Source organism: Castanea sativa, chromosome 12 (genome assembly GCF_040712315.1).
Source record: "Castanea sativa cultivar Marrone di Chiusa Pesio chromosome 12, ASM4071231v1".
In the NCBI taxonomy this organism is placed as follows: domain Eukaryota; kingdom Viridiplantae; phylum Streptophyta; class Magnoliopsida; order Fagales; family Fagaceae; genus Castanea; species Castanea sativa.
The window spans coordinates 17,693,759-17,718,850 of NC_134024.1; the positions used below are offsets into that span (position 1 = coordinate 17,693,759).

Below are 25,092 nucleotides of genomic sequence, written 5' to 3' on the forward strand. Positions count from 1 at the left end.
ATAAACATTGCATGTTAGCAACTATGTCAGTAAATTAAATATTCCGTAGGAAATAGGAGTAACCGAGTATAGAATAGCAAATTTATTTACCGTCAATAAATATATGATATTCTTTATTAAAAATAAAAACTGAAGGTAAAAGGTGGATAATTTTTTTTTAAAAATGCTCTAAGTTGATATAAATGCTTGATTTGCTCATAGCATGTATTTAAACAGAAAAAATTGTGCGTGCAAGAAGTTAATAACCCAAAAAATAAAATATTGTACATACAATCACTAACACAGCGGCCCTTCTGCTTCTAGCCTCAAAAGCATTAAACTTGGAAACATTCCTTTTTGACAAAGAATTAGTCTGAGTCTCCGCACATAGTCAAGCATTTTGCTAGAAAATTGTTTCCCTTGCTCAATTTGATCAGGGATGTCACCATGAAGCAACTCCTGGCAACATCTTTACAGAAATCACCATCACTCCACATCCGAGGAGCAGCTGTTTTGTACCTCCAACCTCTCCCCCTCACAACCCCTCCTTTTTCCTCTGTTATAGTTCATCATCACTGGTTGATTTTTCAATTTTGAAGTCTATGCAGTGACAGGGGACCTGCTCTTAAATATTTTCACCCAGTTTCATCTCCTCACAAAGATTCGTTATGTCAGGAATAATTCCTCCATTGCAATGCCTTAAAATACCTTCTCCTACTAGACCATTCAACAAACCAGCTGGTTCTCTGGCTCCCCCATGCTGTAATAGAATTGTTCTTAGTGCAGTCCCTGTGGTTAAAGATAATGGATCCTCCTGGCACAGCTTCTGCCATATGGTGGCAGCGAAACATTTGGCATACAAGTAGCTATAATAACCTAAAACACAGTGGAAATTAATCTTATAAGAGGAAGAAAGGATTAAAAAAATATATCAAAATGAAATGCAGCAGTATAAGAAGATAGTGTTCTACAGTTTCCATTCCAGAATCTAAAGCGTGCGCTAGCCTCAAAAGCAGTCCTTTTTCCCCCAGTCATGATCATTTTACTGGGGAATCCATTTACAGAGAGAGATATACACATCTTACATATATTTTTATATGATATAAAAGGATTACTTGCAACAGCAAATTGGAGACTTCTTTATGCAAGTAAACATTTTATCATTTCCCTAAGAGTAATTGGAAATGGGGCATTATCTGATACATATTTCCCATGGTTTCATTAGAACTTTCACAGCTCTAGCCAGGTCCAAACACTAAGATAAGATAGTGCTAACATTTAGCATACAAGAAGCAAGAATCAATGGAAACAAAAATATGGCAAGTACTTTTCCGGACAATATATATCTCCACTCCACAAATGAAGATAATCTACTAGCCAAGAAAACCATTAGTGTGTTCAAGATTATTAAGTGACAACCATATATATCAGATTTTCAATCTCCAATGCAATTCTATAAGTTTGAACAATTTCAGACATACCTGCACCATAATTCAGGAGGTGATTGAATCGAGTCTGCCAATGTGTACCCTCCACATGGTTCCAACTAGTATATTTTCTTTTCAGATCTGCAACAATAGAACTCGTGTCTCTTGGAGTAGCTGGCTGTTCCCCAAAAAGTGTCTGGTCGATTAGGGCATAGAAAATCTGACAAAATGCATACAAACAAGCAACAATTTTTTACTGTTTCATTTTTTACAAAGATACATTTGCTTAAAGGAATTGTAGATTTATTTTGGTCTTAGAAATGTAAACCTGACGTTGCAATTCAGTTGCAGCAAACATCTTTCTGGCACCCTGCATTGACTTGACCAACTTCTCAGGAATTATTTCACCAGTTGAATAATGTCTAGCAAATGTCTTCAAGACTCGATAATCCCATGCAAAGTACCTAGACAAATCACCAGAATATGAGGGGCTCACTACTATCAAGGCAATAATCCACCTACTACTTCACTATACATGATACATGAAAAATTCATAATAGCATTAGGATACAAACATACATATGAACGTATGATGATTGCAACAAGGGTTTCAAGAGGATAAGCAGATGAGGTGTTTGGGTGTTCCCTCTTCCGATAGTAAGAGTCAAATCAAATATGCCACAGTTTGAATGCAAAAGGCTTAGATTTGTTATATGATGTCAGATGCAAACTGGAGGAAAAAAGGTTATATGATGTTAAATCTGCTGTTCTAGTAAGTTGAATTCAATCATGTAATCTAAGGTTTCCACAATAGAATAATCATTATTTTTACTTAAATACAAGGGTGATGACGGCGATTTTGACAAACCAAGGGTGGAAAGTTAAATTTTAGTATGTCATAAAATTTATACTCATGTATTATTTATATATATATATATATGTGTGTGTGTGTGTGTGTGTGTGTATAATGGGGAGTGCATAAACTTTATTCTCTCCATTTGCCAATAAGACACTATCCGATACATCCCACCATCAAAATTACAGCATTGATTGCATTATTAATTTGGCATGTAGCTAGGTCACCCTCAAACAGCAACTTCTCTCCCCCCACAAGAAAGGGTGGACGGTAAGGTCATGGGTTCAAAACCACCCACCGGATGAGTATGTAAACTTAAAAATATAAAATAAAATAAAATCTTATCCCCCACTAATTATATAAAATTTATGTTCATATATTTCTCATGGTCTGGTTAATCCCTTGTCAGGAAAGTAAGTTCTGCAGCAATTCTGGAAAAAAAAAAAACTAGTGCATGGTAGCATAACAAGTAGCACCTACTCAAACTATTCAAATACATTGTATTTCGTATTGTCAAAATACGAATTGTCCCAAAAGCTTAAACTATTCGGATATGGTAAATTTAATCATTTAACCACACAATTCTAACACTTCCCTTCACGTGCGGGCGAAAACTACCTTTAATAGGTAAGACCCAACAGGTGGGATTTTAAAAGGGAGGTCAAGTGGAGGACACAAGAACTGAACTCAGAATTTCATATCTTGATATTATGTTAAATTATCGATTGTCTTAAAAGCTTTAAGCTTTGGGGATAATTGGTAGCTTAACACATATTTTTATTGCAATCTTCATAAGCTAAAAGGAAAGTATAACAGTTTATATTTGGGTAATTTCAGCATTCTACTCACTCAAAGAGATTTGAAGGTGTTTCAGCTAAATCAAGAACCACCCTGGTACCAGAAAAATGCTGGTAATCCTACAAGATCAATTGAAAGATGTGTTATAAGGTAAACAATGCTCCAATTGCTTGTAGTAAGGTAATAATAGAATAACACTAATCAAGAATATAATAATGGTGGAATACCGTTCGTGAGAGCAATGAATGAAGAGCATGTCCAAACTCATGAAAAAGAGTTTCTAGTTCCCAATGGTTAAGCCTCGCAGTTGAAGAATTGCGTGAACCAGAAAAATTGCAAACAAGTGCTACAACCTGCAGAATCATCAAAAACCAAAGCTAATCAAGACATAATAGTATAACTTAAAAGATCATCCAATGAGTTTATATATAAAATTGAAATCATGTATCCCAATCACACATTACGCTGATAAAAAAAAAAAACCACTGGATGTCAAATAACAAATGCTTTCCAGTTCAGAGGTAACGGATGGAAAGAGGTAATACTTTTTTGATAAGTCACTACATCTACCCCCTTACTTTGTACATGACATCAAGTCTAAATCTCATGTACAAGCCACTACATCTATCCCCTAGACTTTGTCCATCTTCCAGAAAATGAATTCCCATAGATGTTAAGAAATCAAAGGAGGCATCATCAATACTGTAACCTACAGTTCCTGTGTTGATAGTAAAACAAAACTATATATATATATATACACACACACATATAATACAATCAAGCATAATTACATTCTTTCATTCTTTTTATAAGTAAATAAAATGCATTTAAAGTGCAAAAAAATGGGGTGCAACTCTAGTACATGGGAAGTATGCAAAAAAAGTGCCATAAGAAAAAAAAAAAAGCAAATGAAATAAAAGAAAGACATCTAAAATTCAGCTTATTTATGAATGCGAAAAATCTGCTGAAGAAGGGCAGCCAGCCAGCCTCCATTCATATAAGGAACATAGGAATAAGGAGTTCAACAAAGAGCACAAGATTGAATATATAGTAAATTGAGGGACATGCTCTTCTTTTTCTTTGTTAAACCTCTTACATACATGTACAGCAATTGGTGTGTCAAACATATCTGCAGTACCCACATCCATCAATGATTATTTCATATGTGTATCTCAAAAACATTTCTTGCATCCATGAACATAAACAGCAAATCATCAAACATCATTTTCAAACTCAATTTCGACACACAGGTGCAACATTGAAACCATGATGATCATGATATGTGCCACTAATTAAGGTCTATTTGGTAGGAAGGAGAAACAGAAGGACAAAAAATGAAGAGTAGTTAGTCATTTACTTTTGTTTAGTGGAGGGGGGCACAAGAGTGAGTGGTAAAGTTGGTGGGTGGATTTCCAAATCTCCTTTATTCTGTTTTAACCCAAAGATAGGTTTAGGCAATAAAAACGTGGAAGTGATGAGGGCATTGTGTTCTAATCAGCTTCACCCTTATTCCCTAAACATGCAAGGGTATAACAGCAAAAGACTAAATTTAATTATCTTTGCTTCAATAAAATGTCAACCCCTTAAAAATAACCACCTTGCCTTCTATTGCTTCCTCCTATTTTTCCCTTCTTCCAAATGGAGACTAAGAGACCTCATAATTCATAAACCTCAAATAATTAGGACAGCACCAACATCCATCAATAGTTGCTAGATGTTATATACATATTCATGTAACTTTAATTATTGAAAATAGCATCTGGGGCAAGTACTAGTGAACTGATAATTAAGGATTGATTGTATGTAGACAAAAAACATAACATGTAATAAACCTTGACAAGAAGAATCATTATCTATTTTTACATACAGGAAGTTGGTACTCTGTTTCAGAAATCCTGCGGCCCCCTTTGATTGCAAAATGAGCAAAACCTGGATATTTCCCCTTCCTTGAATACAAATCAAGGTACAGATACCCCAAGTCACCCTGAAACATAAGTACAATAACATAATTCCAGAATGAAATACGTGGAAGAATAGGCAAACATATTCAGAAATGCACAAGAGTGAAACAGCAAATAATATATATGAAATCATTTTAAGAGAGAGAGAGAGAGAGAGAGAGAGAGAGAGAGAGAAGAAATAGAAGTCACATGTGAAGTTTGCATTATGGCCAAGCATTAAATTGGTCTGCCAAATATGCACACCTCTAGTCTTAAGATTAAATTCCTTGACCTCATCAAGGGCCAAGATAATTGTGGTCATTATCTCTCTCAATTATGATAGCTGCAGAAACCCAGCTGTGACTGCAATAGTTCCTCTTCTTAAACCTCCCTCCTAAATCAATAATGATTGGCTACATGCCTACACCCTTTCTTCAACCGCTTTCTTGCACAACTTTGCAAAGCCTAAACTTAGCTCATGCAACCAGGGTTATTACAGCTATTTTACTCATATAATTACATAAAACCATTTTCTCTTTTCTTCCGTTATCATTTCCTTCATTTATTTGCTTACATTCTTTTCTTTTACCATCTTAGAAGTTATAAAAACAAGCAGATGTTACCTTAAAAGTTAATGAGAAGTGATTTGGGAATTATTTGAAACTTCAAAAATTCTCATAAAATATATTGTATTCTACACAACAGACTCAAGATACATAGATATTGTTGTGTACATTTGAAATTGCTCACAAATTACTTAAAAAGTTTTTCAAGACAGCAAGAAGAATTTACACTTCCTATCATTCATGTAGATACCTCTTCAGGATGATGAAGAGACAGTTTAAGCACATCTTCATGCCATGATTCACCTGGTGCCAGGGGAATGCTATGAAATGTTGCACCAAACAATGACTCCACCATCACTTTCAAACCCTCAATACACTGTGGCAAAGGAAAATATGAAGCTACAACCTGCAAATTTGAAAGAATCAAGAATAGAATGTTTCAATAAAAAAAGCAAAGTGATACTCTGGTCAAGGTCAAGGATACGAAAAACAAACTTAACATTGAAAGTTTCCAATTACCATAGAAGCAGCAAAAAAGAACCCTGCCCATTATACGACATGCAAAACAAACAGGAGTGCAAGACTTACAGAAGAATCCAAGTTATAGGTGGAAGACTTCATCAATGCTGTGTAGTATGCTTCATCCCATGGCTCCAAATCTCCAGATTCTCTACCACTTTTTTCTCTTTTAAAATCCCTAATTTTCCTAAACTCCTAAAGTGAAAATAAATGTTTCGTTAGATTACAAACACTGCAACATATTTGACAGCCATTATGAGTAGAAACAGTTCCACACCTCAGAAAGTCAAAAAGGAACATCATACCTCATCAGCTCTGGGCCGGACCATCTTGCCAATCTCATGCAAAAAGGACAACACAACCGCTGGTGATGAAGCCATGTTAGGCTTCATGGTAAACTCAGCATAAGATCTATATCCCATTATCTGCTTTCACCAATAGTAAGAAAAGTTAATGGCTTACTAACATAACCAAACTCACAGTTTTTTTATTGGTGCATAACGTAAAACTTACAATCAGGACATATTTACCATGCAATGAATAAAAATATGTTTTCATTCAACTATGAATATAGCTCTATAAGAATTCAAATGAAGTATTACCTAAGCTCCACTTTTTCAATGCATCATTTTTTCATTCAGGATATGTACAATTCCAGACAGCTAATTGTCCATGAACATTGCTATAATCATAAGTTTAAAAACAATATTGAATATCACTTTGATCAAGTTCGTAAACCACATAAGCTTATAAACATAATAATAACATCAAAGTTGATAAGTAATATATATCCCTTACTGACCAACAAAATCTGTCCATGTTCACCATATAGAATCTCTCACACTTACGAGTTATCATCCATGCATGCCAACAAGGATATCTAAGTAAACAACCACAAAAATCAGAAATCTGTGCCCTCCACTTTGGTTAGGTATCCACTTCATTTCGATTAATTCTCTATTATTTAAACTAATCTACAAGCTTTTATTAACATATTATCAACAACTTTAAAATTTAAAAATTCTGATACATCATATAAAACATCAGAAAGACAACATGAAGAAAATAGTACATAATACATGTATAATGACTATTATCAAGCAAAACCCAACATAATCATGTACAATATTAGGTTAATATTAAGATCGTCAAACATCACCCAACAATTCAGTAATGAAGCACAACAGAAAACTCAACATAGAAAAAGGTTAAATTTTTAACCAATTGCAGCAGATATTTTTCTCTTCTTTTTTTTTTTTTTGATAAGTAAAAGAAAGGGGTGCAATACGAGGACTTCCCAGGAGAACTGCAGCAGAATGACTAAATCTTACAAATACTACCTATTATGGTACATATTTTACACATTTTAGTATGTATCCTATTACCTTAACATGATGGCATGGATCTTGTGATACACTTCCTATCCCTTAAAAAGTTTATGTGCTGATTTATTCTACAATAAAATTCAAAACACAGGCTTATTTAATCTAGTATGACTAGGTTTACATGAAAGATGATTTGAGAACTCTAAAATAATCTCTTCTTTGATTCTATAAAGATACATGAGAGGCATAAATTTAAGGCCAAAACTACTTAGTTAACAGTTCTTTCTGCTTTATTTCTAAACTTTTATGATCTTTGAAATTTTCTTCCCGTTAACAAATTTTTTTTATGAACTTCTCATTCATAGAACTTAAAATTTCTTTCCTCATGACGTTTCACCAATTTCATTATTCCATATATATTTCAGCATAACACAGTAAGACCTACAGAGTAAAAGCTTGAGAAATTTGCATGACTTTCTGTGGATTAGCCATCAACAACATAAAGTTTTGTTCTTTCTTTTCTTCCTTCATTTTTTATTCGAAAAATGCTACAGTACCTATATGATTTTTGAGGATATGTTACCTGCTATAATCATAACTATATAGTTTCAAGTGTTTTAATCTCCACCATTCCTTCATTAATATAAATAAAAGGCTAAGATTCAAACACTTAAAAATGAAAAATTGTTTATAATCAAAGTGGGTACATACCCCAAAGGTACAATAGAAGAATCATTTTCTATTCAGAACAGATCATGTTATGTGTTAAATCATTTTTTGTATTTTAATTTTGATTGAAAAGGTACACATGCACCCAAAGGGTCTTGAACCCATGACCCCACCCTTCCCCTAGAGCATAAGGGGAGGAGATGCTAGATGAGCTAGAGCTCATTGGCGTTGTGTTAAACCATTTTTAAGGATGGATAAAGTTTTAATTAATATATTAACTTAAACAATAGTTTAAATATCTGCAGATTATTTGACAAAGTAATATAGTACCAATGACATATTTTATTGTTCTTTTTTTTTGGGTGATAAGTACATATCTTGTTGAATTTGTATCAATGGCATAAATTACAGGCTATTACATATTTCATTTGTCATATGACACTTTTTGAATAAACAAATGCGCACACAGAACTTCACAATGCTATACATAAGTTGACCACCTTTTTTAAATAGGCAATAAACTTTTAATTATGTATAAATATGTATGTATCAGTATACTGTACATAAGTTGGATACTATAAACATTTAGAACAGAAACCTCAGCATGCTGAAGTAAGGCAACAAAATTTACCCAGGTTTTAGATACCACCTTCCACAGTCATAATGTATAACTTGTCACCAGCTAATGTGTAATTCAACTGGGCAAAACATGAGTGAATAAAGAAAATTTATCCAATGTGGCAAATTTAAAGTCTCAATTTAAAGGTCACAATAAATTCAAATTCAGTAAGTTCCCAAGCATATTCAATAAAAAAAGTGATACCATTACTGTCAGATGCTGCAAATAAGGTAAAGAACCTGAGCTAGCTCATGGCGGGTAGCTATAAGCTTATCAAGAATGCCAAGGTTTGCAACCGGGACAGAGTTCCCTTGGATATATGCCATTTTTCTAACCTGGAGACAAATACATGGGAAAAAAGAAAATAAATATTATTAACTACAGCTAGAAAGTGGCAGCTGATGCAAAAATGCGCAATTATCTCAAAGGGGTCCTAAGTTCTTTTACTAAGTAAAACCATACAAGAAACCAATAATACAACAAGAGTATTAAGCAATTTGCCAAATTCTAGCAACCCTAAACCAGTGTCTGGCTCAGTTCATCCAAAAGTATGCAGAGTCTATATCAAAAGTACCATATATTTTATTTTTAAAAAAATGAAAGCTACCTCATCATCTGATACATGTTGCAGAACGGAAGATAAATTCTGTGGGTCTGTTGTTATTTGAAATCCCTTCTCTTTCATGGTGTCCCTTGGCAACACTGTTTCCCTTAATATACCAGGTGTGGAACGGTAGATGGGCTTGAGGAGATGGTGCACACTTTTAGGCATGCGCGAGGAAGGAAATATATCCACAGAACCTGGGTCAATGATAATATTTTCATTGAACCTGACCAAAACCAAATACATACAAGATGGAACGCAGTCAATTTGGCAATAATTTGGATGGTTAATGACTACTCTTGTGTCTCTCATAAGAGCACTGCAATCAGAGAGCATCAACAAAGCAATGTGAAGATTGATTAAAACATCATACTTACTCCCTGCACAACTGAGATATTTCTATATTCAGCTGATTCACCCGATCTAATTTATCTGGAAAGCAAAGCAAAGAATAACTTTCAAAAAAAGAAAATACTGACTGTGATAGCAATGGAAGTCAACAATTAAAAATTAAAAAAAATTAAAAAAAAAACCCATGCCAGCAGAAAGATGGATTCCACCCCTCTCAAAGTCAACACGTAGGAAATGGGCTGCCCTTTGAGCTTCTTCCGTAAGCAGATGTTTCTCTTGCTCAGCCTTTCTGACTGCATCATACAGAGTATGATTTGTATTTAGATACTGCATGCAGCAGAAAAATACCAAAGCGTCAATGCAATAGTTCATGACCAACAAGCATAAAATTATGACAGTGACAACATGTCCAAACCATAGCTGCACCAAGGTTAAATGAGTCTTAATCAACTTTTAAACTTTTCTTCTTATATTTGCTAGAAATGGTTTCCTCTTTTGTAATCAAAATGTTTATCACACATTTAGGATATTTTGGCAATTAATTTAAAATTTTCAATATTTACATGAAATCTGAACTTAGGATATCTAGTATAAAAGAAAAACATAGTTTGATAACTGCGAGCTGAGATACCTAAGTGACACAAGACAGTCAATTAAATTTTTTTATTTTTTATTGGTAATTACATGCAACTGGAGGGTCTTGAACTTACAACCTCACTGATGTGATTTGAGCTTGAGCCCATCTGCTAAAATGAGACAGACAAGGCAGTCTATAAGCCAAGTCAGGGCAGGCTAGATGTAAACTTGAGCTTGGAAATGGGAATTATGAGTTTTGCTTGATAAGAATATAGATGGGCTTTTGAAAACAAACAAAGGTCAGAACAGAGATAAAATATTAAAAGATAAGTTTTAAGGTGTCTCATATCACTAGAACACAGAAAGAGCTTCACTTCTTGATATGCGATCGTATGGAATTTTACCACAATGGGGAATGGCATCTGACCACATGCAAAATGAAGCAGGTGCAACAGTCATGCACAGAACTCACTGCTTAAGTGACAAGCTACTGCCTACATTTACTGTCAGTAAGACACTCACAAGCTATACTTAAATCTTGCTCTGATTCAAGTGTGCGCTCAATTACTGTTTGAAGGGTAAAGACTCTACTGCTGGTTAATCTGACGGCTATTTTCTTTTAATTGGATCCACCTCTCACCACCCCACCCAAAATAATAATAATAACAACAAGTGCTACGTTGGAGCGAAAAGCTTTGAGATTCCAGTCCCCTTTATGATTGCAGTCCAAAGTGCATCCCAGTTAATATCATATGAGGGAATAAAGAAGAGGGCTAAAATAAGCAATATTAGAAAGCGGCTGATAAACTTGGTTCCACCAAAGACTTCTATCTTTAAGTATGAACTCTAAGGTTACAGCAGTGACAGTGGCTCTCTCTCTCTCACTCTCTCTGTCTAAAAACCTAGCTTCCTCTAAAACCTTATCAATGAGGACAATTTGCTTCCCCTAACACTTTCGATATTCAGCCAAACAAGGCATATCATTTCACTAGAGTGCAACTTGAGTTCAGTACTAAAGATAGTAACAACTATTCTAAATAAACATTCACACCATCAATCAGTAGTTCAGAACTTCAAGTTGTCTCAAAGCCAACCACAAGAACCATCAAGAATTTCCAATACAAAATCCCTAAAAGTGGGCACCCAACTTTCCATTTAACATATAGTCTAAAGCTTTAATATACTTGTATGACGATATCACCGCAACATATGAGACTCCAACTTAATAGTTGTGCAGCCAATCAAATCGTATTTAATTCTACTCCAACAAAATTTTCTTCAGCAAAGCAAACCCAATACCCATTAACCAGCACACCAAAGTATCTTTTTATTATCAATAATAATATCCTCTGCTGTAACACATTATCGCCCAAGCTACCACTCTTCACCATATCTAACATCAGATCTTAGGCTCATCTTCTTAATCCTCTTAGATGGGCCATATTTTTCCAACATTTTGTCATTAAAATTTTGTATTTGTTCACGCACACACTAACAAACAATGATAATATAAAATTTTACAAGCATGAGAACAATGACAGAGAAGAAGCTGCAAAATACTAATTATGATTTATCTGGAAACAAATAGATCGCCAGTCACCTCACATGTAGATACTCATTGATTCTCATTGATGCCTTGTTAGCCTCCTCAACGAACTCCCTGATTTACCAAAGCAACAAAACAAAAACACATTAGAATGATTTTTTTTTTTTTTTTTTATAAATCTTTATTATAAAATTAGACAAATAATCAACCTGTCCGGATGAGTATTTCTACAAAGCTCTGCCGAGTCAACCACCGAACAAACCTATCAAATCCGACAACAAAAACAAATAGTAGCTCTTTAAATATCAAATAACAATACAACATAAATATCAATACAAGCATACAGATTCTTCTTTTAAAATATACTTCTCATCTGCAAATTTAGGTCCAAATTCAATTATCATTTTACAATTTAGTCCCTAGAAGACTAAAAGATATCAATTTAGTCTTTTTGTTGAAAAAAATTGCATACATATCAGGCAGATTACATGACCTATAATAAATTTAAAAGAAAATAAACGAAATGGACATATTATTACTTTTTACATATTTCAAAGACAAAAATTGAACTCTCTAAATTTCAATGGCGAAAAATCAAATATTAGGAACAAAACTTGGTTTGATATAGCTTAATTATGTTTTCATTAATTTATTTTACTCATAAAAGTTGTGAATAATCAAATAAGCTAATTAAGTACTTAAAAATTTAAACAAGCACAAAGCACAGTTAAACAAGAACAGTGAAGTTGATGAAAAATAAGCTATTACTATATTCAAAGTGAAACAATAACAATAACAAACAAACACATACACACACACACATATAAAATGATGAACGTACCGTATCGGAAATTTCATCCATAGCTCGGATGATTTCGGAGGACTCAGGCATGGCTGAGATGTATGAAACAAGCTCCGCAGACCTAACAATAATACAACCAAAAATTTATTAAAAAATATATAAAAATTTTCACAATGATATAGAAATGCATTTTTGAAAATCAACGTTTATAGAGAGAGAGTGTACCTTTCGATGGCTTCGTCGACGAAGCGTTGAAAGCCATTGGGCGATTTGAGATGATCGAAGCCGTAGAGGCCGGTGGAGGCTCCGCTTTGACGTGGAGCGACGACGGAGGTGTGGTAATGTTGGGTCCGGGTAGGATCCGAATTACTGGATCCGATAAATGGTTTGCGACGGAGATTTGGTGCGATTCTACGGATTAGGTGCCACATGATGGTTCTGTTAGTGGTTGAGAGGCCGCGTTTTGTGGGTGGTGCCACAGTGTGTGCGCTCGGCTAGAGAGCGTTTAAACTTTCTCTCTTTTTTTTTGGGGGTAAGATGAGAGTGTTTAAACTTTTTGGAGATTATCCTTTACTGAATTAAGCCTTTTTAACTTATGAGAAATGTTGTTTAGATAATATTTTCACAACAATTTTTAAATAGTCTACAAGTAATTATTGGTGTAAAAAAGTAATCTCAATGCTTTATTGGTGTTAGTTTTATACTTTTATTTTGGTCTCTTAAATTTGAGATTTTTCGTTTTCTGATTGGTATTTTTGTTTATCCTCATTATTGATATGACTAATAAGCATAATTAGTAAAATATAGTAGGTGTGTTGTGGGGGGCTGGGCCTAGGGAACCATGTCAGCCTGCCTGGAGAAAGCCCAACATGAAGCCCAAAGCCCATCAGGTGATATAAACTCGATACGCACGGGGTAACCCCAGGCTTTACCACAATGGACCCAACCTCCAACTATGGATCAGGGGTTGGGGCAGTAGCACCGAATACCGTTGGAACTTGTTTCAGACACCGGATAGTGTTCGGGAGTGGAACCCTTCTAGAACCACTAGTTCTTGGTTACCGATCTTGCTGGGGTTATGCCTTACCCTAACTTCCTTTAAGGTCGGTCAACGCCCTGCCAACCCCATAGGAACCCCTCAGGTGCCGCCACCCCAACCCATGGTCCATAGTTGGAGGTCAGGCCCATTGTGGTAAAGCCCGAAGTTAACCCTTGTGCGTATTGAGCTTATATCACCTGATGGGTTTTGGGCTTCATGTTGGGCCTTGTCCAAGTGGGTTGACATGATTTCCCAAGCCTAGCCCCCCACGTGTATAATACGCTAAGTAATTAAGTATATAGATGGATATTATGTAGTATTTTTTATGAAAATTACATTTTAAAATTTTGGCATAAAAATACAGAAATGAGGAAAGAATGGTATGCATATAAAAGGGAATAATACATTTATTTTTAAAAAATTTGCAATAAAAAATATATAGTTTTTTAAAAATAAATACAATAATCTACGTATAAATTGTAAATATTCTCAACAATTTAATTTGAAATAATCATCATGATTAAATCAACAAAGAGGAAAAGGCTCGTGAAAATGCACAGACGAAATACCCTTGTGTACTTTACAGATGCTCTCAGACCCATGTATATGAGAGCATGGTGAATTTAATGGGAGAGTTTCCTTCTTGTTGGCTGCAAATTGTTTGGAGAAAGGGGGAAATTCAGTTGTGCCCGGAGAAACCAAATTGGTTGTAACCTAAGCAAAATTTGTTAAAGCAATTTAGGCAAGTGCTCCAACTAGATGCCGCCACTTGGCATGGTTAGGGTCTATACTAACTTAAAATGTTGAATAAAATTGTAATGACCCCGGTTTAATTGAATTTGGACATGCTCAATAAAATGGAAAATTAAATGAACTTTTTAAGGAACACGCACTCCAAAAAAAATTGTGGGACTAATTCAGTTAAAATGTGACAGTTTCTTTAGAAACAACTATAAATGTAATTACACACATTCCATGGGAAATAAATTAATTTTAAGAATTAAAACGTGACTTTAGAGCATATATCCAAATCATGGGAAAACAATATAGTTTTTAAGCAATAATGCGTCTTCCATGAAAGAAATGTCCATGGAACAATTCTCATATTCCCACCATACCTTGTCCAATTTAAGCATGGTTTTTGTTCAATGATAGTCATATAAATAGAATTTTATCATCTTTGATTTAAAACTTGGTTAATCCCATAAAACAAGTCTCTCCAAAATGGAGAAAAAACATGATAGAAAACTTGGTTGTTGTTGGTTCAGCCAACTTTCATCAATTTTTGTCTTTCTTTTGGTCAATCTGTTTTTGTCTTTAGCTTCTATGATTCTATCTTTTTGTTACAAGTTCCTCTTACTTTCATCCATTTTTGCCTTCTTCTTCTTTTCATTAATTTGTTTTTGTCTTTAGCTTCTATGATTCAATCACTGTGCAGTAAAGTATTCTCTCTTTTTTTTTTTTTCTTCCCCCCGCCCCGTCCCCGCCCCCGCATGTTTATGGTTTTACTATAAAAACTCCTAAACAGTCGGTCTGTTTGAGAACAGTTTATTTAACTAAAATTATAAATTTTTACAATATAATTTGTGAATAATATCAAAAAGTGCAATGAAATTTATGAATGGTAACAAAAATAAGCTGAATTGTAGCAAAAATAAATTAAATAATAAAAAAAAACTGCATTTTTCAGTCAATGCCAAACACAATAACCTTACAAGTCTTATAATTACAAGCTTAACAATATATAGGTGGCTTAGCTATATATATGCTTGGTATATCTCAACAACATAATAAATAAATATTTAATTTTTTTTGGAAAACAGTAATATAAATGTTTATAAAATATTATATGATAAAATTTGTAATATTTCTAACGTCACTTTAATATTGTCCCTTTTTATGGTAATTGGTGATACATTAGGTTGATAAATTTTGCAATATTTCTAGAATCACTCATTATGTTATTGAGTGATTAATAATATCCAAATTTCTTTATTTTTATTTCTATAAAGAACAATACACTCAATTGCCTATAAGAATTCTCTCCCCCAAAAAAAAATGCCTATAAGAGAGTCAAAAGATTTTTTTTTTTGGTTTGATAAAAAAGGTATAGTCTTCTCGGCTAGAAATACTGGAACCTCCTTTCAAGAAGTTCATTGACAAGTCCTGCTTCATAACAACTGGACTACATGCTTCTGTTGATCATTGATGGAAAATTGTTGTATTGAAATTCATTTTAAGAATATCTATTATTGAATAACACCGCCTTATCCCATAAAATAACAATGTTCATATTACTTTATATTAATAATAATATATTAACATTTATCATTATATTTCATTCTTGAAAGATATTTAGCATTTCTCATTATAACTAATACACTTGAAAGATAATTGTAATTTACGGTCTTTTTTATGTTTTATTAATTTCAATTTTCTTATATGAAATTTGTGAAAATATATTTGACTTTTTAAAGACATTTTAAATCAAGATTGCTCATTTTTATAAATTTGTTCTATTTTGCATTTTATTTTACTATTAAATTATTGTTACATTCTCCTGGTTCGACCTAGGTCAAAAACTAATCCAACTTCAAAAAACTTAAACCTCTCATTTTTATGGTTATTCTTTGAACCGTTCGACCTAGATTAAGTTAGTGAGAAACATTTTAAATTCCTCTAATATTCACATTATATTCCAAATGGAAAACAAAGGTATGTGAAGAATATTGTAAATATTCCTATATTATTCAAGTGATTTTTCAAATGATATGTAAAATAATGTATTTATTAAATAATTTATATTAAATACTTCATTCAGGAAATCACTACGTTAAGCTAACAATATAAATTTTTTATTTAGTTGATCATTTAAAAGATTATCACAGTAACAAGTGATGGTTACAAATATGATATTTGGATCCTTATAAGTTAGAGAAATGTTATATCCATAATATTTTCACAACAAATTATTGGTGGTGAGTTGTTATTGGTTCTAATTTGAATTCACAACTTAAATTTTTTTTTTCCACTCATAATTACTAATAACAACCTACCACCTATGATTTATGTGAAAATGTTATGGACATAGCATTTCTCTATATAAGTATTTGTAAAGAATATGTTATGATATAATTAAATGATATTTTTGAGTTATAATTAATTTTTAATTGGATGATTATACATATAGTTAATTAAACAAGACATACTACCAAAAGTCTTGTAACTCAATTATATAATGATATAGTTTTCTCAAAAAAAAAAAATTGTATAATGATATGTAAGGACCAAAAACGCATAAAATCAGCTTAGAGACTTGGCTGTTTGTTTATTCACTAAAGGTCCATATACAATACATTTGTTAGAGAGGGTTCAACAACAAAAGTCCCTTCTCCGTAGTTTCCTGATTCCTATTTATATCATTTGTTCCTTTCATCATGGCCTTACACCTCGCAATCTACTATGTTTTTCCTCCTGACACCTGTCTGTCGGTAGTGGAGCAGAGTTCTAACTTTGCGTTTAACACTGTTCAGGTCATATCTACATTAATGCAACGGATTGAGTTGGTATCTTCTAATTAATGCGGCCAGAATGGTTGTTGCAGGGCATTTAATGCAACCCTCTAAATTAGCCTGCCACCTTCGAATATTTACAATCCTCATGTCAGCAGTGCCCATGCCACTTCATCTTCGGGTATCTCCAGGTAACTTCCCTTAATCCTTTACTTCATCTTGCTTAATGCATGTCGGCCTTCCTTTCCTCGGGTCTTCGGGTTCTTGGGTCCTCGGAACCCCACAACAGCCCCTTTAACACTTGAGTTATTAACGATCAATTAATAACCATGTTTTAACTTCTCACACACGCTTCTTACCTTCCCTTTGTTTTCACACGTACAACCGTCTTTTCACTGCCCCATGTCCCGTGTCTGGCGCCTCGTATCCCACGATGGAGCATTTATGGAGTCTGGCGCTTCTTTTCCCGCACACGTTCTACGGCTGGATGGGTAATGTACGACTTAGATCCCGCTCTCAATTATGAGCGGGAAAGTTACCGCTCTTATTTCTTTTACCTCACCCCTATAAAAGCAAACCTTTTGGCTGGATGAAGTTCATTTTGGCATTCTGAAGGATTGAAAGAAGAGTGAGCTCCCGAGGACCATCCTTAAGCGATCTTCAGAGGTGTGTTCATTTTCCTTTTGTTTCTCTCTATTTGCTTGCTTTTCTCCTCTTGCTGCGGGGATTAATGGGTAGGTACGCTAAGCTAGTAAACACAGATGAGGCGAAAGCCGCCTTTAAAAACCGATATAGGATTCCCGATGACGTAGATATTACGTATTGTGAGGAAGAAGAGATTCCACTCGTGTCTCGGCCACCTGAATCCGTTTTGATTCTGATGATTGCCTTTATCGAGGGGGGCATGGAAATTCCTATGGGTAGAGTAACTAGGGACTTTCTAATAAACTATAGGCTTACCCCCTCGCAATGTTCCCCAAATATCCTTAGAATTTTAGGATGTACAGACGCCCTTAACCGGAAAATGGGGACCAATCTAACTTGGCAGGATGTAAATTGGGTATATAACTGCCAAAAAGGGGACAGGACTAAATACTATATGAAGTGTAGGATCCCCTCCGTTAGGTTGATTTCTTGTCTACCTGATTCAAGCAAAGGGATGGATGAAGATTACCTTGTCGTCTCGGGCAATTAGCATGACGGTTTACACTGCCCTACCCGAGAAGGGGTGCCAGGTAGGGTTCCCGAGGACTAACCTAGTACTTAGGATTGACCAAATTCCTTTTATGTTCTTTGTACTACTTAACGTATTTATTCTAACGATTTCATTCCTCATTACAGACGATTATCATACCGCTCCGAATTTGTCTACTGTGAACCGTGCCGATCTAAACAGGATTCTTCGATCAGAGATTTTTATACACCGGGACGAACAACTTCGAGCAACCCACATCATCCTCGGATATACCCCATCCACCAAACGTTTCCAAAGCCCGAAGAACGTAATAAGAGCAAGGGATCTACGACTAGCTCAAATTGACGTTGCGGCTCCGGGATTCCTGTTGCCCGCACCTCCGCCTGCAGGAACTCAAGACGCACAGCTTCCTGCCCCTCTTGCCGCCCAATTACTTTATCCTCCTTTGGACCAAGCTGCTAATCTTGTCGCCGAGGAAAGAGCTGCCACGCCCGAGCCAAATCCTCCCGAGGTGACCGATAAGGATTTTGAAGTGTTCTACCGTCCAGACGCTCCTTCCAGCTCCAATCCATCAACCAGCGAAATAGGTTTTCAAGAGAAAGAGCCTGACATGTTGGCCTTACTGCAGGCGCACGCAGGCGACTCTTCACCGGCGATTCCGGTCCCACCTCGTCCAGTTACTCCGGCTATTACTCGTGCACCTTCCTCGGAGGTGGCGGACAAAAAATGAAAAAGAGGCCAAAGTAGCAAAAACGTGATAGAGATCGAAGAAGGGGAGAGTCTTGACCCTTCTGTTAAAGATACCAGGGCTGGGAAAGCCCTTTCCAAAAAAGCTGCTCCTACTGGTTCGTCGAAGGACCCCAGTAGTGAGTCTACAAAGAAGGCGTCAACCTGGCGACCCAACTTCACCCTCAGCTCGGGTAGCCCTATTTTGGATGACGCTAACTTGAGGGACCCGAAGAAGGGAAGCTCGAGCTTAGTGGCCGAGTGTTTAGAGAAGGCTCTATGCCTTCCCAAAGACATAGCTGAGTTGCGGTCCTTCTGTAAGAGGGAAGTTTTCTTGTCCTTGAAACAGGACTTAGCCAAGGTATTTTCTAAGTCTTTGCACATTCCATTTATGAGTCTAACTCTTTATTATGACTAACTCTATTAATTTGAATATATCATAGGCGGTCCAGGCTTCTTTTATGGCTGAGGAGTGGGTAGATCATTCACTGGACCTTGCCCGAAAAGCTGATCACAATGCCGAGGCGGCAGTGAAGGCACAAAAAGAAGCCGAGTCAAATTTAAAAGAGACCATCACTCGCCTGTCCGAGGTAGAAAAAGCTCACAAGAATGCTGAGTCGGCCCTGAAAAGTTATGAGTCGCAAGCAAATCTTGCTCTTGAGGCCCAAAACCAGGCTCAAAGCAGGCTCGCCCTCACTGTTGTCAAGCTCAAACAAGTGCAAGGATTACTGGCTACCAAGGAGCAGGAGCAAGCCACTGCTGAGCAAGCGGCATACGATGCTGGGATGAAAAAAGCCTCTGACAGCTTAACTGCCCAACTTAGAGGGGTCGCCAGGGCGTTCTGCTCGGAGGTGTGGGGTCGTGCTTTGGACGCTACTGGGGTAGATGCTGACGCTGTACTCCGAACTCCCGATAATATTTACTATCTTAGACTTGTGGCCCGAGGAGCCGAACAAGAACTAAGGTCAGTTTAACACTTGTGCTTTTGCAAGTGATTAATTTCTCTTAGACTTGCGGCCCGAGGAGCCGAACAAGAACTAAGGTCAGTTTAACACTTGTGTTTTTGCAAGTGATTAATTTCTCTTAGTCTTGTGGCCCGAGGAGCCGAACAAGAACTAAGGTCAGTTTAACACTTGTGTTTTTGCAAGTGATTAATTTCTCTTAGACTTGTGGCCAGAGGAGCCGAACAAGAACTAAGGTCAGTTTAACGCTTGTGTTTTTGCAAGTGATTAATTTCTCTTAGACTAGCCGAACAAGAACTAAGGTCAGTTTAACACTTGTGTTTTGATTGATGCAGAATTGATACGAATGGAAACCACGCACACACATCTTTAGCACAAAAAGAGATTCTTTTCTCAATAATAATACCGTCGTAAGTTATTTACATTCCAAGGGCGAGGAATCACCCTTCCATCCAGATCTTCTAAACGATAAGCCCCTATACCTGCTAATGAGGTAATCTTATACGGCCCCTCCCAATTAGGACCCAACTTTCCCCAAGCAGGATTTCTTGCTACCCCCACTACTTTTCTCAGTACCAAATCACCTGGTACCAAGGGCCTGGACCTAACTCCCTTGTCGTATGTCTGCTTGAGCTTCTGCTGATAGCTGCCCATCTTCACATTGGCTATTTCTCTCCTTTCCTCAATAGTATTCAAACAATCATACATCCTATCGTGATTGTTTGCTTCGTCATACCGGTCGGACTTCAAGGTGGGAAAACTCGATTCTAATGGTATTACGGCTTCCATTCCATACGCCATTGAAAAGGAAGTCTCGCCTGTCGATCTTCGGGGTGTAGTGCGATAAGCCCATAATACATGTGGTAATTCTTCTACCCAGCCTCCTTTAGCATCATCCAATCGTTTCTTCAAACCTGCCAAGATTACTTTATTTGTTGCTTCGGCCTGACCATTTCCTTGAGGATAGGACGGTGTTGAATATCCATTTCTTATTCCCATTTCTGCTATCAAATTGAAGCCCATTATCAGAAATCAAGGTATGAGGGACTCCGAAGCGAGTTATGATATTTTTCCAGATGAATTTCTTCGCATCCACATCCCTAATGTTGGCTAATGGCTCGGCCTCCACCCATTTCGTGAAGTAATCCGTGCCGACAATGAGCCATCTCCTATTACCTGTTGCCCGAGGAAAAGGTCCGACGATATCTAAACCCCACTTAGCGAAGGGCCATGGGCTGGAAAACGGATTTAAGTTACCTCCTGGTTGATGTATGTTTGGCGCAAATCTTTGACATTGATCACATTTCTTGGCATAATCTTGAGAGGTTCTCTGCATGCTTGGCCACCAATACCCTTGGGTCATGGCTCTATGAGCTAATGATCTTCCTCCGGTATGGCTCCCACATACACCTTCATGCAATTCTTCCAGCAAAGGTTCCACGGCTTCAGGATGTACACAAAGCAAGTACGGCCCTGCATAGGAACGCCTATAGAGTTTTTGCTCCTCTGATAGCCAGTAACGGGGAGCGCTTCTTCGTACCTTCTCAGCCATTGTGCCATCTTCAGGTAGTATTTCGTGCTGCAAGAAAGCTATAATTGGGTCCATCCAGCTTGGGCCTACATGAACGCTATGAACCCGTACTGCCGAGATGCTGGTCAAGCTAGAGGTCAGTAAATCCTCCACCATGACCATACGCGGTAACCTCGAACCCAGTGAAGTGGCTAACATTGCTAATGAATCAGCATGAGCATTATGTCCCCTTGGGACTTGTTGTACCTTGAAACTTTCAAACAAACCCAACACTCCTTGGACTCGTTTGAGATAGCTTTTCATTCGTTCATCTTTTGCCTCAAATTCTCCATTAACTTGCCCTACCACTAATCGGGAATCACAATACAACCTCACTACCTTTCCTCCCAAGTGTTTAACCATTTGGGCGCCCACCAAGAGAGCCTCGTACTCGGCCTCATTATTAGTGGCTGAGAATCCCAACCTCAATGACTTTTCAATGACTACCTTTTCGGGAGATATTAGCACGACTCCAACCCCGGCTCCTTTTCGATTTGATGCCCCATCCGTGTAGACTTCCCAAGGATTGACGTGTTCCACCCCAATGGACATTATTGCCATTATGGTATCTTCGTGGTTAATCTGACCTTCCGTGAACTCAGCCACGAAGTCGGCAAGGATTTGCCCTTTGATAGCTGTCCGAGGCATATACTTGATATCATAAGCTCCCAGTTTGATTCCCCACTTTGCTACATGACCCGTGTAATCTGACTTTCTCATGATAGCTTGCAGAGGCAATTGAGTGAGTATTACTACGGTGTGTGCTTGGAAGTAATGAGGCAATTTCCTTGTTGCATGCACCACGGCTAGAAGCGCTTTTTCCAAAAGTAGATACCGCTGTTCTACTTCCTGTAAAGACTTGCTGATATAATATATTGGTTTCTGGACCCCATCATTATTCCGTATTAAGACAAGACTTACGGAGTGATTTGTGACGGCTAGGTAAGCATATAACACTTCTTCCTTCTCGGGTCTTGATAATATCGGCGGTTTAGATAGGTATTGCTTTAAGTCCTCAAAAGCCAAGTTACATTCATCAGTCCACCGGAAATCTTTCCACTTATGCAAAAGGCGATAAAATGGGCGGCACCTGTCTGCGGACCGAGATATGAACCTGTTCAAGGCTGCAATCATACCAGCTAACTTCTGCACTTCTTTCAGATTCTGAGGGGAATGCAAGCCTAAGACAGCCTTAATTTGATCGGGATTAACTTCAATTCCCCGATGAGTAATCATGTACCCTAAAAACTTTCCCGAGCCCACTCCAAAGGAACACTTTGATGCATTCAAGCGTAACTTATATTTTCTTAACACCGAGAAGGTCTCCTGCAAATCTGTCAAATGGTCTTCTGTCCTCTTACTTTTAATTACCATGTCATCGATATAAGCTTCCATATTACGCCCCAACTGCGCATCAAACATTCTAGTCACCATTCGTTGATAAGTGGATCCTGCATTCTTTAGACCAAAGGGCATCACTCGGTAATGGTAGTTACCATTAGGGGCACAAAAAGCCGTCTTCTCCTGATCATTCAATGACAAAGGGATCTGATGATACCCTTGGAATGCATCCAAGAAGCTCATTCGGGGGTGCCCCACAGTTGCATCCACCAATTGATCAATTCTGGGTATGGGGAAGGGATCCTTAGGACATGCCTTATTCAGATCTGTAAAGTCAATACAAACTCTCCATTTCCCATTCTTCTTTTTTATCACGATAGTATTGGCCAGCCATTCAGGATAGAAGATCTCCTTGATCGCACCAGCTTGCTTTAGCTTACTAACCTCCTCTCTAACTGCCTCTGCGTGTTCTTGAGATGCTCGCCAAGGAGGCTGCTGTCTAGGCGTCGCATGGGGGTTAATATTCAAATGGTGGCAGATAACTTCCGGATTAATTCCTGGTACGTCATAAGTCGTCCATGCAAAAACATCAATATTATCCCGCAAGAATTGAACCAACTCTTCTCTTTCCTGTATCGGCAGCTTGGATCCGACTTGAAAATATTTCTCTTTATCTACCCCAATAATTACCTTGGCTAGCTGCTCGGCAGAGCCTTCATCCTCATCTAGGCCGACTTCCCGAGCAGCCTCCTTTAATTGCTATGATGTCTCAAGAACTTCCCCTTCCAATGATCCTCGGCCTGTTCGAATAGTGGCAGACGTTAGACATTGCCTGGCTACCATTTGACTGCCATGTAATACTCCCACGTTTCCTCGTATAGGGTACTTCACCATTACATGTAAAGTAGATGAAACTGCCTCCATTGCATGCAGCCATGGTCTAGCCAAAAATGGCCGTGTACGGAGAGTATGCCATAACAACTATGAAGTTTACCTGTACTTCGGAACCCTCCACCTGCACAGGCAATCTAATCATTCCCCGTGGGATCACCTGGTTTCCATCAAAACCAACCAACAGATGGTCGTATTTTTCCAAGTTCTCTTCTTTCAACTTTAATCCATTGAATAGGTCCGGATACATAATCTCGGCACCACTTCCATCATCCACCAAGACCCGTTTCACATCATATCCCCCGATACGAACTGTAACGACCAAGGCATCATCGTGGGGTTGAAACGTGCCTTCTTTATCCTTATCAGAAAATCCCAATATGGGCGTCGCCAAGGACCTCATTCTTTTGTTTGCTTGATGATTCTCTTCTACGCCCTCACTCCCACACTTGTTTTGAACAGTCATGACCCGAGAAGGTTTCCCAAATTCTCCCCTCGGCTGGGTCAAGATGACGTTAATAGTACCTAGAGATGGTTGAGGGGCATGACCCCAATATTTTCGAGTGTCTAGTTGTTCCTTTTTCCCATCTGGCTTTGCCAGTAGGTGATTGATCTTCCCGGCCTTAATCAATTGATTCAAATGATCGCGCAGTGTCCGGCACTCCTCCGTGGTGTGTCCCTTATCCTGATGATAATGGCAGTGGAGATTCTGATTTCTCATAGCTGCATCGCCACTCATTTTGTTGGGTGGCCGAAAGTATGGCTCGTGCCGAATCTTCTCCAATATATGATGCACGGGTTCCTTGAATAAGGAGTTAATTAAAGGCATTTCGGCAGTCATCGAGTGGCTTGAAAAGTTTCGTTTAGGCCGACTATCCTGAAACCCCCCTCCCCGAGGATCTTTCCTCTCCGGATACACTTTCATCTTTCCTTTGCATTGCAACTGGTCCTCTTCTACCCGTTTATACTTGTCTATCCGGTCCATGAGTTGACGCATATCTACCGCGGCCTTCATCGTCAAAGACTTCCTTAACCCATGCTCCGTGGGAAGGCCCACTTTGAAAGTTCTCACAGCTACGCTCTCCACATCTCCGTCAACTTCATTATACATTTCCCAATACCGATCAGAATAGGTCTTGAGTGTTTCACCTTCCCTCATAGTCATGGACAATAGAGCATCCAAGGGTTTAGGAATCCTCGTACAAGTTATGAACCTAGCTCCAAACGCCCTAGTCAACTCTTCAAAAGACTTCAGAGAACCTTCAGCCAGAGCATCAAA

General features: G+C 37.4%; 1 protein-coding gene across 1 annotated transcript; it reads right to left on the reverse strand.

Moving 5' to 3' along the window:
• Window positions 1–242: 242 nt before the first annotated feature.
• LOC142619686 (mitochondrial intermediate peptidase, mitochondrial) lies at window positions 243–13,118 on the reverse strand. The gene is made up of 17 exons (XM_075792896.1): window positions 12,803–13,118; window positions 12,617–12,698; window positions 11,985–12,037; window positions 11,835–11,889; window positions 9,842–9,980; window positions 9,680–9,734; window positions 9,306–9,528; window positions 8,938–9,033; window positions 6,391–6,510; window positions 6,155–6,280; window positions 5,817–5,972; window positions 4,928–5,044; window positions 3,288–3,413; window positions 3,112–3,179; window positions 1,735–1,870; window positions 1,461–1,626; window positions 243–855 (listed from the first exon to the last, which is right to left on the reverse strand). The coding sequence occupies exons 1-17, from the start codon at window positions 13,006–13,008 to the stop codon at window positions 605–607; spliced, it is 2,175 nt and encodes a 724-aa protein (XP_075649011.1). The 5' UTR covers window positions 13,009–13,118; the 3' UTR covers window positions 243–604.
• Window positions 13,119–25,092: the final 11,974 nt, after the last annotated feature.